Genomic DNA, 20905 nt, shown 5'->3' on the forward strand with positions numbered 1-20905 from the left:
GGATCTTCAGAAAAGACATCCTGAAGTCACAGCTGTAGAACTTGGTACAGCAGTAACCTGCACTTTACGAGCCCCTTAAGACTTCTCAGAGTTACTGTTCATCCTTATATTTTGCCAACATCTCAGAGATTGTTAGGCAAGACACACACCACTGGAAAGTTTGATTGCTTTTACTAGATTACTAGATAGGCAAATAAGATACACTTTATGCAGTTGTAGCAGATTGACAACTGCAGAGATCTGCTGCTGTCTATCATGAGAGTTTGTAACAGAGCTGTATCTAGTGGAGATGGCTGAATACTTCATCTAACAATTATTATTAAAAATGGATGAAAAGATTTCTGTGTATTTGTTGTCGGAAGCTGGGGTTTTCTACTTTCCCCCGGAATAGATTCATCCAAATAATTGGTTTTGCCTCGCTTTAAAAATCTTTTTCCTGCTACCTTGGCCCCTAGAGGACACCCTGAAAAAGCTTTTTGGCTTCAGATTTGCTGTCACATTGAAAGACAAAGTGTAGGAGCAAAACCCCAATTATTTAGCTGTTCCCTTGACAGAAAGACAAGCACTTGCACACCTTTTCAGTCCACAGCTGTCCTTGCACATGGAAACTTCATAGAATTCACTATTTCTGGCTTCAAACGTGGGCACCTTCCCCTTTATTGAACAGGGAGTCTGACATATCTGGACACTCCTTGGAAACACTCTAGCAATATGTCTTCATAGGTTCCAACTCCCAATTACTTTACAATAACCTGGAGGCATGACATAAAATTACAGCCAGGAAACAGAAGATGTTTTTGCCCAGCGATATTTGTTACACACTTTGATTACTATGGACATCACTGTGCTCTCTGAGAACTAAGTATACAGACAAAAGCAGATATGTCCAGGATAGTATACTGTTGCAAGAGAAAAAAAAAAAAAAAACTCACTGTCTTAATCAAGGAACACACCTCTTAAAAACTCTTTCTAAAAAGCTAGCTTTTTTTTTTACATTATAAAAGTAAAAACACTTTGCTTTTTTCTTTAAAATGTTGAATTTACATAAAAAGAGAACTGATATCTAGAACAGTAAGTAACAGCTGAAATAAAAGATTCTGGTTCATCTACCTATCTCTCTATCCTAGTAGTCAGACTGGGACTACAGATAGATGGTTATGTGAAATATTTACTCTAAATTGTACTTGGAAGTATTGCATCGGGGTTTAAGACTTTCAGAAAAAAAAAAAAAAAGTTCTCTGTTGGACCACTTGCATATGGAGCTTCCCCACTGAAAATCTGCCCTGCTTCTTGTCATAGGGGGTCTCCCATTCCCTCCTGTAAGGTGTAAGCTTCCTGGGCCACTTGTGTCTTCTATTTGAAACAGATATATCATCTCAGTGAAAATGTTCATCTCATCTTTTTCCTCTCTCTCTCCCCCCCTTCCTTTTTCTCTTTTCTTTTTCTTTCTTTTCAAGTAAAAACTATCAAGTTTTCCCACAAAAACTTTGTCCACCTCAAACATGGTAATCATCATTCTGTGAGTGTATATCTTTTTATATTCTTGCTCTTTCACAGTAGAGGTTTCCCCTCAGAACGGCTCTCATTTTTGCTGAAGTTAATGAGTAACCAATAAATCAGTTATATTAAGAAACAAGAACAAAACAAGTCAGAACTTGATGCTTTCCAATATTAAATGGTGAGATAAAAAGCATACCAATGAATCTGGTCTAGCACAGAGAAAAAAAAACAAGCTAGCAGTGGCTGTATAAGCAAACATATGCATTTCCTCAGAATATTGATCATTAGTGGAAAACAGCTCAATAGTCATGTTATGTCTTGCATCCTATTCATCAGCACTGGCATTCTAAGAAGACAAGCCTGATCAATATCTACCATTTGAGTTCATGGCCAGATTATTGCAAAATTGATTATGGGTAAAACTCAAGGCAATTGTTTTATGAAACACGTGTGGGTTCTGGTTTTTAAATACTTTCACTATTAAGCTGCAGTTAAAGAGTATAAATGGTGAACAAACAAATCTTGCAATCATTGTGGTTAAACTGGAGCAAAGTTTTCCTGCCTCACTTCTGCCCTTGCATGACAGATAGCATCGACCTGTAATCTAACCTGTGATTTCATCTCTGAAACTAAATCTTTTCTGTGCTGTGATCCAATATGATAAACTGAGATTTTTAATAGCATCAGTTTTAATGAATTATGTTTTATTTCCATTTAGATTTCTAACTGTTGAATTAAGGGATTGTGAGATAATTAGAAACTGCGTTTTAAGTGTTGAAATTTGTAATAGCTTTTTAATGATTGTAGCCTAGTCAACCACAGTCAGAAGTTGCATTAAGGAAAAAAAAAAAGATTAAATTTAGGTCCATATAGTTAAATGTTATTACACACTTTTACCCCCAAAAAGTTTGGGGTTAAAACCAATATAGACTAACCAGAATGAAATTATCTTGAAATAGCAGCCATGATGGTGTGCAGAAATGCCACACTTTCTTCCCTAAAGAAGGGGTTACAGAGACCTGTGTGCCCTACTCCCGATTCCAGGGTGAAGGGCAGGATTGAGCCACTCAAAGATATCACGTAGGTACTAGGTATTAATGCTCAAGTAAAAAAAATCAGATTGAGAGGACGCAATCTATGTTGACAGAGAAAATATGCATGTTTTCTTATAAAACAGAATTAATGAACTTTAAAAAATTCTTAAGGTGGTTAACCATGCAGGTATACACATTCTTTTCCTCCAGCCAATACTCACACGTACAGATGTACGTACGTCATGTAGTAGCCTATTTTAAGATAAAGCAAAGTAAACACATCCATCCACTGTTGCATTAGATAATCTTAATCATAGTTTAGATAATCTTAAGCATAGTTCTGTATCATTATATACAGAATAATGGAAAGCTTATTTGCATATTTAAATACAACTCTGACTTGACTATATTGGCTGAAGTGTTGGTGAGTCCTACAATTCAGATATTACAGACCTCTTCATGGAAACACACTCAGTTTCAGTTGCCCAATGACAAAAATAATATGCCATATCAAAATCCAAGAGCATAACAAGGAAGTGGATTTACCAATCTTAAACAGTGCACTAGTAGTATAGGACAACTAATCATGAATTACATGGTACTTAAATATCTACCAAGTCCTTCGAAAGCTATTTGAATTTTTTTTTTTTTAAATAGAACAAGCTTATGTAAGGAATCAATAAAACACAAAGAGAAATAAAATCTATAATATGAGTCATATAGAAACATAGATATTTCCATCAATGCCACATTTGTCAGAAAGGAAATATTATTAATATACTGAGGAGAAGTACAAAAACATTTCCACACGTTGTAAGATCATAAACACAAACACATTCTTAAATATACTCTGCAGCAACATTTAACTCAAACTATTTTTTTCCATTCTGCATTACCCTGGAACAATATATTTCAAATTTCTGCACACATAAATCATTTGTATGTGTAACAACAGCTGCACTGTCTGTAATATATAATTTAGATATGTACTATACTGAAAATATTTTTCCCACATATACTTTCTCCCATGAATTTCTTACAATGTTTATGCTTTAAAATGTTGGATATTCTTTGCCTGAATTCCCTGTACTTCCCAAACAATGCCTCACATTTCCTCACTTTGTCAGTAAATAGATTAATGCATATAACTGCTTTAGAATAGATTGTTTCACTTCAATATGTTCGGCTTACAGCACAGCTTACCATGTGCTTAACCTCCAGTGTTACCTATGAAGATATCTGAGATTAAAATGTTATGAAAAGTATAAATATTGATTACATACCTCATTTAAATATAACTGAATAAATTTAGTCTTGGGATTTCTTCTAATCTATGAGTAACATTACTACTGAAAAACAATTACAACCCAACACATGCTTTATGACACTCAAATTTCTTTGGCATGTAGGAGTCCCTTATCAAAGTTAAAATGTGAACCCAGTACCACAGCACCAGGAAGCTGGTTTTATGTCTGGTATAAAACAAAAACCATGTTATTTTTCCCCTCAAGCATGCTAGAAAAAAACAGGGCTGTCTAAAACCTTCATGTCACACACAGTCATAGGGATGCAGCAATGTTAATGTGAAATACATTACTGGAAGGATGACATACCATTCAGCTATAATTGACTCAAAGTAAACATCAGGCCTTTTGGGGGAAAAAAAACCAAAACAGGAACCACAGCTGCCATTGCCAATTGGAAAAGAAAGCCATAACAGCCTACCTGAGACAAGCGAGACTGTGTCTTTCTCCCATGAGACAACAGTGATGTATGCCTCCACAGAGGAGGGGATAATGCACTTGAACACTGCTACATTGCCTCTCATGGCTTTCTGGTCCTCCACACGGACTGTATAGGGTTCCCGTAAAACTGAAGACAGAAGAAGAGGTTTCGTTAAACAATTCATAATCACACATCCCATCCGCTTCCTCGGTTAGCCTTGCAAAGTTCCCCCAAGAAAGTTACTCAGGTTGTGAATTCTTTTGTCTCAGTAAATGATACAATTTTGCAAGGCTGATTGCAAATTAATATGAAAGCATTCCCAGATCTTTTCATGTCCTAAAAATCTGCATTACACCATATTTCTGTGTTCTTCCCCTACCTAATTCTGAGGGCAAGGAGAAAGACTTTTGTAAGAACTGCATATTTATATGGGTAAATGGTGTTACTTCTTCTGTTACTTGCCTAGTTTCTCATGCCATGTTTCCCATCACAGATTTGTTTTCTACTCTATCAAAAGGTACAAAGTACATACAAGTACTGTGTGTGAATTAGACATCCAGAGGGTAGAAGAGAAGGTCCGTGTCATTTAGGATTTTGAAGAAGTGAGAACTGAAGGAGAAAAATCAATGGAGGTGACAGCCAGAGAAAAAGCAGGATGTCTCAGAAACACAGAGAAATGACAGTAGGTAAGGTAGGAGCTACATTCAACTGACCAGCACTGAAAGAAATAGGTTAATGGTAAGAAAACAGAAACTATGATTGAGTTGTATTAAAAACCAACATGGGGGCACTTAGATCCAGGATATGATTTGTGTAGCATCTGGAAGAATTAATTTAATGGACGAAGAGAAAAAAGAACAACTGGAGAAATCCTTCACTCCAAACTAATATTTCTGGGATGAGATGAAGTTGCATTGGGTAGGAGAATGGAAAGAAGGAAAATCCTGGCACTGAAATGATTCAATGAAGAATGAGGGGTGAAAAATCCTGTGAGCAACAGTTAACGGAGAAGGTGGTAGAGCAGAGATGAAACAGATGTTGTCTACTACAAGAAGTAAATGGGTAAGACAGGAAGGACAAGCAGCAACATAGACTCTCCACAGGACCATAAGGTCAAGGTGCAAAAAAAGAAATCGCCACAGCCAACATAGTCATATATCTTGAATATCTTGAAGTGACAAACCGGTCCAGTGAAAATAGGGATGAATGTATTGGAAAATGACGTGTGTGTGTGAGGCATGTATATGCCTGAGCACAAAAGTTACTGGGAAGAACAACCCCAGTGCAGCAGTGTAACCAAGTCATATCTTGAGGTGGTGAACAAAGTTATATACCTTGAAGTGACAAACCGGTTCAGTGAAAATAGGGATGAATGTATTGGAAAACGACGTGTGTCTGAGGCATGTATATGCCTGAGCACAAAAGTTACTGGGAAGAACAACCCCAGTGCAGCAGTGTAACCAAGTCAGCAATATTGAACTGCCACATTACAGTGACATTTCTTGCCTACATATCCTGCCCACAAACATATACCAAGCTCTACCAATTACATTTAACCACATTGATTCTAGACTAAGGAGTCAGTAAATCCTTTGCAGAGTTTACAAAAGTATTTCTATACACCAGGACCACTAGAATGTCTAAATATCAGCCCCACTTACAATGCATTTCAAGAAAAAAAGGCAGAGTACTGAAATGTAACTGTGGTTTTCACAAATGCAAACAGCATCCAGTTTTCAGGTCCAGTGCTACCACTGCAAACAGGAAGACTAAAGATCTCCATCCCAAACAAGACTGTAGCAATGTAACAGTTAGGAACTCTAACCAAAAGTAAATAAATTTAATTATAAATTAAATATTTAAAAAAAAAAATCCAAACAAATCCATCTTCTATGACAAGATAGACACCACTTGTTTTTAAAAAAGTCAATAATTTATTTTTAATCAAAGGTTAAGTTTCTTAAGCCTGTTATAACTGCTGAACTGATATTATAAGCACCTTTAATGCAGTGACTTTACAACTCTGGCTGCCCTGTAACGAAGCAACCCCCTAATCTTGTTCTACACTGGAGGGAATGGCACATACATCATCTTAATGAGGCTGACTTTTGCCTAATGCCCATGCTTCACCCATCATTTACAGAAAAGTATTGTTTAGCAGCAGTATCCTAACACACTGCTAAAGGTATTTGCATTTTTTCAGAACAGCTGGCCATTTTGAAAGTCTGCCCAGTTGATCATTTCAGTAAAAACAAACACAGAAACCATACGTGGGGCACAAAAACCGGAAAGCGGTTTATCCATTTGCTTGCTTAAAAAGTTTACGTTATTGTGATTTCAGATGCCCCTCAGTTATTTCCAGATCATAGTCTTGCCAGTTCCCATGAATGACTTGCTGATTTTTATTTTTTTTTTAAATCCCAAGTCCCTGAGTCATGCATTTATATGAGAATTTCAGCCTTTGCTAAAAAGATATATTCTTCCCTGCCGTGATTGCACAGGAAGTCTTGAAGATGAAATGGAGATATGCACCTTTACTTCCATGTGGCACTGGCCTGGAAGAGGATTGGGTTCGGGTGTCTAGGTGTGGGCGTTATGTTTTTTGGGGGGTTGGGAATGTCTGTTGCATTATATGCAAAATTACATGCAAAACCACAATTACAGTCATCTGTGAGCTGGAACCTTTATATCTGCTACCCATATTCTTGGGGAAGCAGGTAAATGAGTTTCAGACTTTCTCAAGCTGACTGTGAGAATGGGCAGAGCTATATTAGTCTGTGCTGTGATTGGATGCTCCACTGATTGCTTCTGTATTCCTAGGAAATCCTATTGCTGTTGGAGGGCACTGGGAGGAAGAGGAGATGGAGAAGAAAAGAGATTAGAAATGGCCTCCCAAAAATCGTGCTAATTCGGGCCAATCTGAAACTGTGTGCAGATTTCACGTGAACAGAAATGTAATTGAAAGTAACACACAAACAAATGAAGTTTATCACTTCATATTTGAGCAACACAGGGTTTATCATCTGAACATCAAATACACTTACTGCTATGCACAGAAGACTCACAAAAACTCTATTTTCCTATGATTGGGGGATTACACAAGCCCTTGGAAAAGATACTCACTAATAGCTATTGTCTGTCATCAGGCACAGTGACAGCTCTGACACATAATATCAGCTCATATGAAGGAAGGGGACTTGTTTAACTTTTTATCCAAACCTCAGATTAACTGAGAAATTGAATCATATGGAGAAATTAATGGATCAGGTGTAAAAGGCTAAAAAGGGAAGGAAAAGGGGCATTTCTGACTTGGCCAAAAGGAGTTGTTAGCTTATGAGTAAAGCAGCTACAGCCACCTACTGCAAAGCCTGTTTTTCAGGTTCTCCTTCCATTTCCGAGGTTTATTTCTCAAGCAGAGGAGGAAGACTACTTTTGGGGTTCCATGGATAAATGGGTCAATGCTGAGCAATGGACATAGCTGCATCCTGTCATCCATATCATATGCTTTTACAACTAAATGAACACCAGTTCAGAGCCTTAGCTAGCCATGTTGCAATTTTTAGCCTCCTCTACATCACCACATTAGTTTATCTAAGAAATAGAAAAATTGGAAACTAATACTGGAAAAAATGCTGCCCAAAAGATGCTCAAAATTGAGATACATTAACAAATCCACAAAGGACAAAAAAATATAATGTTCTCTCTAAATACAATTCTGCCAGACAACTTGTCCACAAACCCATTAAAGTAAAACCAAAAGCACAAAAAACAGAACTGAGTTCTAAACGTAGAAGTTGGTTACTATGTATTCTTATGAATCTTCGGTTTACAAACTTTTTTGATCTGTGGACAACTAAACATTTTCAGAAGCAGCATAGACCACATAGACCGTTACAGAAACTCCACATATATGTAACATGGGACTTTGCTTCTACTAGTCACTTCTTGTGCAAGAAAACCCACTTTTCTAGACTAAAAATTTAATTAGACACATGAATTTCATGGAAACCTGTTTTTTATTCTTGCCTTCAAATTGTTTACAAACTACAGATCTCTGAATGTTAATGTATCATTAAGAAGAAGAGAATGCATTCTCTTATTTAAAAGGAGTCACAGACAAATCTACTTCTTAACTGTTCACAGGTTTCCCTACTCAACTCCTGTGAAGGCGTATCTCCAAAGGAAAGATACTTCTCTTCTGAGAAAAGACTAGCATAGCTCCACCAACAACAAAGAGGTTATGAGGATTTGCATTAGCCAAGGTTCAACTCCCAGACTAGCTTTTGTTTGTTTGTTTGAACATTTTAATTAACTGAAGTGGGTAGACAAAACCTTCAAAAACTATGCAATCATGTGTTTATGTGTTGTAACAAAAGGCCTGATTTTGATCCCACTCTAATTCTCCACTGGCTGACCCAGTCTGCACGCAGTCAGTATAGAAAACAGACTCAAAACCATTATGCTCGTTTGCATCTTTTAGCTTAAACAGAAAGCGCTGCCTATGGACCAACATCAGTTGCTGAATCGTTACACAGGACAAGTTTTTCTCTCAAAACAAAGCACAACTGAATATAGGCAAATGAGAAGGGATGTGATTAGGCAAGCATTCCTCTTATCTTCCAGCCCCTATACAAAATCCAGAGACTGCATCTTTTTCTCTCACAGCTCTTTAATGAGTAAGCATGGTCTGATTAATGTTTTCATTATCAGTTCATTTTTCCTTATACTTGTGCAGAAGCTCAACTTATTATGATCTCTGGAAAACTAACTTTTCACCACCAAAATAAATCAAATCAGGGAGGAGAGGGAAGAATCCACTATTTTACTTAATATTGTGAAGGGTTCAGAGGTTACGCTTCTGGCCGATCTCCTTTGATCACAGCTGCTGCTACCCTTTCTCTGAAACACCGAAGTTTCCTCCCTCCTCAAGTCCATTTGAACCCAATAAAAGACTGTACTTACCAGCCTTAATGTGAACATCCTGACTTCTGATTTTCCCTGAAGGATTTTCAGCTGTGCAATAGTAAGTGTTATCATGGATTAAGTTATTAAAGCTTGAAGGAGGGAAGGGGAAAATTTGGAGAGTGCCATTGGGGTGGACGTGGCGGATCCCTGGGACATCGTAGATCTCCTCGCCCGTTGCTAGGTACCATCTGAGCGTCACAGGGGGGATCCCTGCTGCTGGACAGGGTACCAATGTCCCTGTGGTGCTAGCAAACACTACCTCTTGCAGAGATGCATTGACAAAATATAGACTGGCATGTAGATCTTCACTGAAAACTGCAAGACAAAAAAGAAAAAGAACAGACCTTGAAAACCTAGGAAATTTCAGCTACACATAAAACAATTTGACTGTTACTTGCCATAAAATCAAACACAATGCCTAGGGAAGGTAATCAAAACATTTGGATCCTAATGCAAGCTCTAATAAAATGTTTCTCATTTTAGAAGAAAATATCACCAGATTAAACTCACTAAGTGGTTTGCATCTAAAAGTAAAATGGGAAATCCCTTTCTTTGTTGTGTAAACTGAGACAGATCTGACCACTTTTGCATTTGCTGATGCAGCGTTCTTTGTAAGGCCAGCAAAAATCCAACAGCAATCTACTTCCATGAAATTTCTAGACACTAAATTTCTGCCTGGAACACAGGCAGTTTCTGTTAGCATTTATAAATTTATTTTTACAGTCTTTCCATAGCAAAATGATTTATAAAGCAATAAAAAGAACTGAGCAAACAATGAAAAAAATCCCCATAATTCCTTAATAATAAGGCATACCTATATTTAATACAGATACAACTTAATAAATACATTATACAATTTGGTCAGGTCGTTCTAGCAAAGACTTATAAACCTAGGTACAAAGCACGCTTATGGTAATCTTGGTTTTGCCATTCATGTGACTACAGTCCCCCTCCCAACCTTAAACTGCAGATTCTGTAACACTGAAAAAAGTCGGTATTGGTCAGAGCACAAGATTAGTCTGAACACTTCTGCCAATTCAACTATTACCCAGAAGGCTTGAAGGCTCTAGGTGGCTTGAAGGTTCCACAACATTTCATCCAAAATACCTTCCTAACACTCTCTGTCTGAGAGCATATCCACATAAGGCATGATTTTTGTTTTCCAATAAACAGTAGGAGACATTACCAATACCACCACTTTGCTGTACATTTGCATATACTGTTCATTTGTAAAAAAACTTGCCAGTTTTGCTTGACACAGAAACAGAAACTTGCATATTTCACTATATCTTGGATGCAGTAGATTCTGACATGATTTTCTAAAGCAGGTCTAGTAAGGAGTAAGTTTTTGAAAAGGTGACTGTAGTGCATCAGGCCCAAGTGAGCACCGATAAGACAGATTTCAAGGTTAGCCTTCATTTGCATAAGATGGATGCTATCGTCCTGCAGAAATAACTCGCAATCCCAACGCTAAGTCATGAAGTGCCTTGTCTACCTCTGCCACTTAGTCTTATGGTAGCTTGGATCACAAAATGGACTATTTTTTCCTTCTCTCTTTTGACATCTTGAGGAGATATAAGGTGGGAAGACATTCTCTTCTAAATATCATCTTGGTATTGACCATCAGGAGAGAGTACCTCAAAAGAGGGTGGAACTGGCTCTGGGAATCCCTAGAAAGAAAAAAGTAATAGAGACCCTCCTAAAGAAATAGGGAAATATGTCTGGCATACAGGAGGCAAACAGATAAATGGGCATCACAGAGCAGGATGAAAGGCACTTGGAGATTCAGAAAGAAGAAATTTCAAGCATTGGAGCTGATGAGTCCCTGCATATAGAGGAGACAGGTGCTAGTACAGAATAAAGTCCTTTGCAAGAAACAAATTCTTCCTAGTTGGCGCAGCCTTAGGAGAAACTTGGGTATCTGGAAAACAAAAATAGGCATAATAGGACTAAGCACAGGAAGAAGCAGGGCTGAATAAGACGGTGCCACTTTTACATAATCACATTTCTAATTATAGTCATACTTTGAAGCAGAGAACAGTATTGTTGGTAACATAATAGAGAACTAAAAAAAACCCAAATTGGCATTGTTCATCTGCTGTACAAGCTATTCTACAAATACAAGTGAAACAATCAACAGGGCATTTTAATTTCCGTTGGCCAACAAGACATTCACATAGAAGTAATAAATACAGTTCACATTTGCCAACTTTTATTATGCTGTACTGCTTCTTAACAGACATTCACGTAAAAAAGGTAGATTTGCTGGCCGAGAATAGAGGTGAATACCAAATTGCAAATACCATAAAAATAGAGAATATCAGGAACAATGTTTGACACTTCCATAGAATCTAACTTTCTAATCAAAATGCAGCACAGCTGAACTAGAGACTCATACTAGCAGCACATAACAATGAATTTTTCCAGCTGCTTTGTATCCCCTGTAGAAGCTTTCACTACTTTTGACAAACTTTCCATCCATCAGCCTATACAATAGTGCTTCATTTTAAAACAGCATCTGGTACACATTCATCTTAATGGCAGACACAAACACACTAAGATCCCTGGAAAATAATTTTAGTGCTATAATACACACACATACACACAATCCAGATGCGTTTTGCGGTGGAAAACAACGTGTAAGCTACTTGGATACATTCAACAACAAAAATAGGATTTCAGAATCTTTTATTAAAGAGATATTTCTCTGCAACATTCCATAGGAAGAAAGTGATTAGCTGAATAACAGAACAAGTGATATATCAAAACCTAATTGAAACTGAGACAAGTCAAAGACGATATGTAATTATATGTTACTTAATGGTAAAATACGATCCAACCAAACACCATATTTTACAGTAAGCAGAAGCAAGCTCAGACTAAAAGTTGCAAGGGAGAGCGGCAGGGAAAGTTGATGAAAGTTATAGATATAAAACAGTGAAGAGAAATACCTGAAGAACCAAAGAAAAACCCAGTAAGAATAGAAGTGGGGTGGGGGGTGGAGGAATCAGACAGGTTCTACCAATTGCCTAAATGCTATTCTGAAAACAAGGCTTTTGAAGTATTTTGTCTCCAGAACAATGGCTGAAATTGCGAGGGCCCACGCAAACAGGCACAGGCCTGCCCACACAGCCTGCCCTGCAGGAATGGACCTCTACAATGCCTCCAAGCCAGAACTAAAAGGGCTTGCAGTTGAGTCTGACTACACTTGGACTGGACACAGATGACATTAGCATTTTCAGAGGTGATATCAGTTAGCAGTCCAAGGGAAGAAAAGTAAAAAATTTCTCCTGAATAAGGTTTATTTATTACTGAAACCAATAATACTTGATGGAAACAGGAGGAAGCCTGCACCTCAGCAGCACCCAGTGGATGCCCCAGCCGAAAAGACAAGGTGACCAACGGTCTGCACCTGCAAGCACTTCAGGGCAATGAGGCAAAGACCTATGCCCTTAACTGTGTGGTTAAAGGAGCACATAAACAGTTTATCAGGTCAATAGACACGGGACAAGAGACACTTCTTGAATCTCAGGTTAAATAGATACCATTATCTTACTCATAGAACAAGAATGGAAGGGAGGGAGGGAGGGAGGGAGGAAGGAAGGAAGGAAGGATACATTTTTTGCAAGTTTAGTCAAAATTCCTTAGACTCAACTACTTGAAGCGATAAGGGCAACTGACAAAGTATAATAGCTAAGGAAATTTCTCCTGCTTTTCTGAGGAGACAGTGCTGCCACGTTGTGTCTAGCAAAGTGCTGAATATGTCAGCCAGATACAAAATTTCTTTTAGCACTTGAGAAATCTCCTGTCAAGTAAACTGGCTTATCTCACGACAAGCTGGTCGGTGGGGCTGCAAGTTCCCGCAGAACTCAGAAACAGAAAGTGAGACTGAGCACTGTATAGCCAGTCTGGGTAGATGTAACCAGACTGGACAGAGATAGGTATAAAGATCTAGGCTGGGCTTTGCATTTGCTATACCTGTGCCTATTGACATAGCTAAGACTGGACTCGTTTTTTTTGATTTGTACAGAGGTGACCTTTACTCTCTTCTGGCACGTCACTCCTTCCTCCAGGTCTGCAGGGTGCTGCAGCTCCTACATATATACATGCTGTGCACTTGAAGGTCTTCTATAAGGGCCTAGCAAATAACAGTTCTGATATTTCTGCCTATAAGGGTGCCATTTGTCAAGGCTTCACTGTGTATTACACGTGACAAAACAGGCTGAAATTGGTGCTTCACAATCCTCCTTTTTAATGGGCAGAAGGAGGTGTCACTAAGACATAGGAGAGAAGATGCTACATTTAAACTACCATACTGGATCAGGCTTGGGCTTGCTCTGTGTAGGATTTCGTGTCCTGGAGGGATCAGCATCAGCTGCAACAAGACATGCAAAAGCAAACCGTGAAACTATCTGTCCAGGGGAGATCCTCCTCTTCCCTTCCTCTACTGTTCTCTATGTCCCTCTTCAGACTGCTTCACCTTTAAGAACCTTTACCGTAATGATGCAAAAAGTGAAAACTTTCAAGGAGTTTGCATGTAACATAAGAAAAATTTATATCTGTTCAACTCAGTGCCAGAATGCAATGCAGAGGCTTGGTGTTGTGCATTTCCCTTTCATCATGTTCTCTTTCCTGTTTTAGTGAGTTTAAATAACACGTTTGTGATTTTTGAAGCTATCTTTTCGTGCCTCACATTCTTACAAAGCCCTCTTTCCATATTCTGCAACTGACCACTTAAAGCCCCAGTTTTCTTTTCAGTTCTTGAAAGAACTGAAATACCTTCAGGCAAAAGACAACTCGACATATTCAAAAATGATAAAATGTCTCTGAACAATTAATTGATACTTATATTTAAATTACCTTCCCTGTCCTTGTCAAAGGTTAAATACTATTCCTGTAATGCTTATGTGAGGGGAAAGTTTGGTCCTAAATGAATAACTATTTCAAAACAAAGGGAAAATTATTTCTCATCCCTTTGATTAATCAAATCCAACACGAAATATTTATATAGATAAAATAAAAGATATGAATCAAAGTGAAAGTCTGGAGCAAAGAGACCACTAAGATTATTTACATAAAATAAAAATCAAAGTAGAAAAGATAAATTATGTAATTAAGCAGTTGACTGCTCTCCTGCACTACAGCAGGTTTATAGCAACAGCCTTAACTGTCTTACAGTGGAAAGTCAGGTTTGCCACAGCCCTGGACATTAGTATTTCCTCTCATTTTCTCCTCAGTGACGTTATGATTGATGAACTGGGCAACAATCAAGTCTTTTCTTTAGATTTAATAGATCGTATAAGGCGTCACCTTAAAATTTAAGAATTTCTCACTGTTAAATACCAGCAACGTAAACACAAGAAACCTAGAAGTAAACCCAGGGAGTATAATAAAAACATAAAAAATAAAAATAAAAAAAGAAAAGTATAGAATAAAGTCTAAACTTTGCCTCTGTCAGAAATCAGTGATCCAGGAACACCCCTTTTTCAGAAAGCTCCTTCCTGGTGCTGACTCTTGCAGTCTGTGCTTGCAACGGTAGATGCCTGGGATCTCTTTGTACCATGACAGGACAAGAAACTCCAGAAAAAGCTGACAGCTGGGAAAATTTGCTACAGGCATCTTCTCAGCCACAGAAAGCAGGTGCAAAGCAGGATGAGACACAGTTCCTTGAGCAATTAAGTGACTAGGAACCCAGCTAATCTCATCAATGCATCAAGCTCCACAGTTTAAGAAAAACAAAGAAATGTCAACAGCCTATGTGCCTTCTGGAGGATGCCTTTTCCTGAGAGACCCCAGGCATTGTGCCTAGGTTAGGAGAGCAGCTTTTTTGAGCCTCCTGCACAGCTAATGTAGGACAACAAACACAGCCTAAAGGCAGTTTAGACCCCACTAAATCACTCATTTCAAATCACTCACTTCAATTGGTCCTTCATCTCTACCAGTTAGAGAGATATTAGGACAACTCTCCATCTTTCTTGAAGACCTCAGTTAACTGGAGAAGGCTAGCACAGCTGCCCCAATACTTTTAGCTTCTGAGTGGATGTTTGTTGTCTACAGTTATAGGTCCTTCTACTGCAAGTCCAGTCTGTCTGGCACATGCATTAGCCTAAAAGCATCACATCCTTTGCCAGTCCTCACACCAGCAATTCCACAATACATCTCCAGGTTTCAGAAAATTTAAAAACAAGGCGCTTTTTTGTGGTTTTGGTTTTGGTTTGGGGGGAGGTGGCGCATAAAAAAGCAATAGTAGAATCATAGCAAAGACAACAGAGATGTTCCCCTTCACCCACCCCCAAAAGAGGGCAGGGGGGAAGGGGGGCAGGGAGGGGGGAAGAGAGAGATTATCTGCCAAAATGGAAGGAAAAGGAAGAAGGAAAGGAAGCTAACAGGACTGGTAGAAGTCAGAAGGATGGTAAACCTGGATTTTTAATGGAAGGATTTTTAAAAGAACTCCTTGGGATCCCATATCTCATGATATGGGATCAGCGAGACGGCTCCTTTTTCACTGGCCTGAAATCAGAGCAGGAAGCAGGCAAGAAAACATCATCTTGATCATAACCCTTAAGAACATATGGCTGTTAGGTAGAGTTTATCCTTCCTTTGAATGCCTTTGCACCTTGTTTTATTTAAAGCTAAGAAAAAAGTATGCACACTTAGAGGAGAATATTCCACTTGGCATTATTAGAATATGCATTTGCTTTTTAGAGGTTGAACTTCTCTGTGAAATTTAGGGACCCAAATATAACAAAACAATTGAGAAATTTAAAAAACAGAATCTAAGCCCCATTTTCCATATGGTCAGTGAAAAATATTGAAATCCTCATTACCAGAGGTAAATAAAATATTGATTATTCACTGTAAGGTAAAAGACAGATTTTGTAAGACAGTTTAATGGAATTCATGTAAAAAGCAATAAAAAAACCCTCAAAACACTTTTAAGAAAATGGCTGAAGACATCTAAACAATAAATTATGTTTAAGGAAACTGAATTAACAGGATCATACTACAGGTTAATTACCCTGTCAACATCTAAACAATATAGTATGCTAGGATAATCTTTTTTGCATAAACACACACAAAGAACTGATAAATGAAACATTTCAGAGTGCATTGCTGTGCCTTTCAAACCAGTAGTAGAAGCATTACAAATGCAATCACAAATACGCAGATTACTTGGTACAGAACACAGACAGAGAAAGACAGTCTGAGTGGGTGGTAGGGTGCAACACTAGCGAGCTATGTTACTATTTAGGATGATTTTTTTTTTCCCCCCAAGAGTCCATAATATATCACCATGACAGATTAAAAAAAAAAAAAAAAGGCTAAATAGGCCTTTTCTCCTTTCCTCCAATACGTCTCCCCTTGCCAAATCAAAAAAAGACCTTTATTTTAAAAGAAAAAAAAAAAGTGATTAGACACCTACAAAAAATAATGTTATCACTACTCAATTATCAAGTAACAGGCTATGCAAAGTGACCTAGAGAAATTACTTCAGCTATTGTGGAAAGATCAGAGTGATGAGGCATTACAATAATCCATCTATGATCATGTCTCCCTCTAGGGGTTTTATCTAATGACTAACATCTAAGGTTGATAAATATTATAAATTTTATTAGAGCAAGGGTAAAATGAATGCCCTTTTACAATTTTGGCTTTGATTCTGACTCCAGACAGGAATTTCATATGCCCCTCTAATTTGATAAGGATTGAATATGCCTCACTATTTGAGGGGAGGGAGAGTAAAACACAACTCACACAGGGAATAAGTTTCAGCTGGAGGCAAGATAGGTATTTTCAAGAACAGGGAACAGGAAAACAGCACTGGATAAAGATGTTCTGACCAGAGTCCACAGTAAGTCTTACTAAAAGGAACTATAAGAACGAAGAAAAGAGAAAACAACACTAAAGAAAAATTATGAGAAAATGCTAAAATCAACACAAAATAGCTGTAATATGGAAAACAAAATTAAATCAATTGCACAAACTGATTTGAGATTACAAATATAATTAACAAAGAGATGAGTATATTAAACAACTACACTAGTAAAAATAAATAAAAAGCACCAATTAAATACCACCACCCACCACAGTCTTAAGTCAAATCAACAATGGAGTCAAGGGAAAAACATTTGTTTGCTATCAGCCAGTTTGATCTCCTTGATCAATGTTACTTTCTTGTAAACTGCTGAGAAAAGCAGAAAAAAAGCCCATTTTTTTTGTCTGCAGTTGTCATCTCCTGCCAAAAGGAAGATAACTCTGCACTGGTCAGATCACAGGTGTTCATGAGAACAATGGGCAGAAAAACCTTTTCTTGTTTCCCCCAGAAAAACATAACTTCTAGCAACAAATGCTGAAGCATACATTGCTCTGACAAAACAAATTTTTCTGATACTTCTTACAGAGGCCTCCTAAACAGTGAACAAGCAAAAGTGTGAAGAATCTTTTTCACCTATTTTTCAATCAGAAAATGCTAACTTGTCCAAACATGAGCTTTGCATGGGTGAGCTGCTAGTCGTCCTTGACAGGCTGACCTGCTGGGCTTGAAGTGAGCCCCAGCACCTGCAGAGGCCTCAAACAGTGCAGGGAAAGGGCAGAGACCCAGTGCACCTCAGAGTGGCACTTTGAAACCCAAAATCTCTGAATTTGACAAAAACGCCCCTTGCTTTCTCTTCGTGGTGGCTATCAGAGACCCTGATGAAGCCAGATGACAAAGCGAATCCCAGTTGCTCACTGCCAGGCATTCCTCCCAGACTTGACATCCAGGCGTAGTGGCAGAGGGTGCCCCAAGAGAGAGGCGATGGGGAAGATGGCATCCGGGAATAAGGAGATGAGCGGTAGTCGCAGGCAGAGGCCTTCTCTCTGCCCCTGGACCTCCTCCTCCTCCTCCCACCTCCTGAGGGGAAAGCGTAAGGGAACAAGAAAGGGTTGGCGATATAGCTGGGATGGAGAGCCTGGAGGAAGCCCAGGACAGGCCTGTTATCAGTTATTTATGTCTTCCTCATATAAAGAAAGGCTCTGAGGGAATCAGGAGGGTGATAATTTGCAAACATTCCAAAATTGCCCTGTATAAAGAAACTGAGTTATTCACTAACTTCACTCTGGCAGGTGCCTACTTTGAGTGGTCATCCCAGAGACTTGGCTTAACTTATTGTAAAATAAAAATTTGAAGAAAAAAGCATTTCTTGGATGTTTGACTTTTTGATGTCGAAGCAGTCTTGTAAATTGTTATGATTGCTACTGCAGTACAAAGCAATGGGGGGAAAAGAATTGAAAGAAGAATATAGTCTACAGCAAGTACGGGTGAGCTGGTTAGTTTTTGCACTGTTTTAATGTATTTGATTGCATAATTGGTATCACTCAGAAAGCCAAAATTCTTTACAGAGTATATAATCTCCCAATGCAGAACTGCTTCCCATGTAGTGTGTTGTGTAAGGGTAGCCAGTATTTTAGGGCTAAACAGTATAAAATTACAATGTGTCCACCAGAAGGAAAAAACCCCATAAATTATGCTTTTTCAAATTGCTACTCTGATTCAATGTGCCAGTGTTCAACCTTGTATTCCAAGGGGGTATTCATTTGAATCAGTTTCAAAATCAAAACCACTAATGAAGATAATTAAGTATGCAATTGTTTTTACCTACAAAAAATGATCACTATAGAACAAAGCACGCAGTGTTACATTATCATTCTCACAGGACAGAAACTTCCATTAAATCAAAGCAGGGTTCCACAATTAAAAGAAAAGGTCCTCAGGTGAAATTATAAAAAGAAGAAGAACTCGCAAAGGAGTTGCATCTCTGGAAGGGGGAGAAGTGTGGGTTTTGGTGGAGTGCACTGTAGAGACCTGAGTGCACAGGCAAATGCTGAGTGGCAAATGCAATAGATGCAAGTGATGGGAGCCTTTAATCAGCTAAAAAGGAAAAATCTGTTTGTGATTTAAATGCTTACTTTTAATTGTGTGTTCAATAATGGATTGAATGAAAGGGTAGATATTCATGTGGGATAGGTGTTCCAGTTTGGGCTACAAATTACCAGAGTAAGATGTATAGGTAAGGTTCTTTTCCCTTATTTAAGCGAATAGAGGAGAAACTGAAAAACAAGACAAATGAATAATTGTCAACTTGGGGCCAAAAAATGTGCATCTTTCCTTCTTGAAGCAAGAGCCGATGCATATCCTCAACTCCACTCGTTCCTATCATAAAGAACATACTGCGAGAACACCAAAAGCAACGACAGAAATGAGAGAAGAGCCTTGGATTTATTTTTTCTCACAAAAATATTTTATGAGCAAGAGAAATAAAGATAATTAACTGTGTCACAGAGTTCTGAAAAACTGAATTAATCAATATCTGTATAGCTTTTCTCTTGACTGATTTACAAAATTATCACTTTTTCCATAAACAGAGTAATTGCAAGGATTCATTGGCTGAGATCTAACAGCTTTCAGTCTGGGGCTTGTCTGCAAACGCTGCAGCTGACCTAATGCTTTCTTATAGTGTCCTGCTGGCCACCACCGTCCTAATAGGACAACAGAGTTTTAAGAGTAAACAACAGCAAAGACTAGCATACTTCTCATTGGACCTGTGCAGGAAAGAGTCAAGATTTCAAAAAAGATCTCTTCCACACAAAGATGAATGTAAAACAGATCAAAATTTTCAGCAAAAGTAATTAAGTGGCAAGATGCTTCACAAAATTATATGAGGGTGTATTTTAGATCAGAGCAGTCAGCTACATTATGAGTCTCACAGTCTGGTCACTTCTCTGTCATCTTTCCCACATCTCAGATGAATGCTCTAATACTCAGGCAAGCCAGACCCTGCAAGACCTTTCATCTGGATGCAGAAAACAGCCAGGACACCCTTCTGGGATAGGTTCTTATTCTCTGATTTTTCATGTGGGTGACCTCCACTTGTGGTGAGTGAGTGAGCCCTACTGCCAGAGTTAGTCTCCCACCAGACCAAGCAAGCCTTCCAACCACCAACCTATAGGAAACTAGAGAAGGAAAAAAACCAAAATGTCAAAAGATTTGTAAATCCTGACCTCTCAGTTCTGTTATTCCACATCATGGTTATTAGTGAGTATCCTCAAAAGTGGCCCATAAAAGCTAAGTCAGCTAATTCCTCTCATGCCCTCAAGAAGCCTTCAGGAGCTCTCAGTAGTAACGATTACAAGTTCAGCGGGCTCCGGCATCTACAACCTGGAAGCAATCTTTGTTACCATAGCTGAAAGTTGACTCTGTTAAAAGTTTCTGTAAATCCAAAGCAGGGTTGAACATGTACCACAGAAAGTTCTATCCCAAAACTATGAGAGGAGAGAAAGGAGAAGGAAAACAGAGGGAAAGATCTGGATGGTGCCCAGCTGTATCCCACTCCCCCTCCATGCTCAGCCACTGTGGGGGAAAAGTATGTTCTCCTTGGATGGACTCGGCATTGGGAGAAACAATATTGCCCAAAAGAAAGATAAGAATGGAGGTCTGGGGCTCGGCTGAGCCTGCACAGCTTCTACCCAGACACCATCAGTGAGGTCATCCAGTCATGACATCACAGCATCATCCAGTCAAGTCATCACAAGCATGAGAATCTGAAACACGTGCTGACAGGCATCAGCATACGAAGCACAAAGTTTTACTGTAAGAAGTCACACGGAAACATTGCTAAATACCTTGGCGTTAAAAGAAAATG

At 38.5% G+C, this 20905-nt stretch overlaps 1 protein-coding gene across 1 annotated transcript in view; it reads right to left on the minus strand.

Moving 5' to 3' along the window:
• DSCAM (Down syndrome cell adhesion molecule) overlaps positions 1-10374 on the minus strand; it is a 413163-nt gene extending 402789 nt beyond the window's left edge. The window contains 3 exon segments of the mRNA XM_009328037.1: positions 4260-4406; positions 9222-9539; positions 10341-10374. Coding sequence (XP_009326312.1) covers positions 4260-4406; positions 9222-9539; positions 10341-10374 — 499 coding nt within the window.
• Positions 10375-20905: the final 10531 nt, after the last annotated feature.

Source organism: Pygoscelis adeliae, unplaced genomic scaffold, assembly GCF_000699105.1.
Source record: "Pygoscelis adeliae isolate BGI_AS28 unplaced genomic scaffold, ASM69910v1 Scaffold154, whole genome shotgun sequence".
NCBI lineage: Eukaryota > Metazoa > Chordata > Aves > Sphenisciformes > Spheniscidae > Pygoscelis > Pygoscelis adeliae.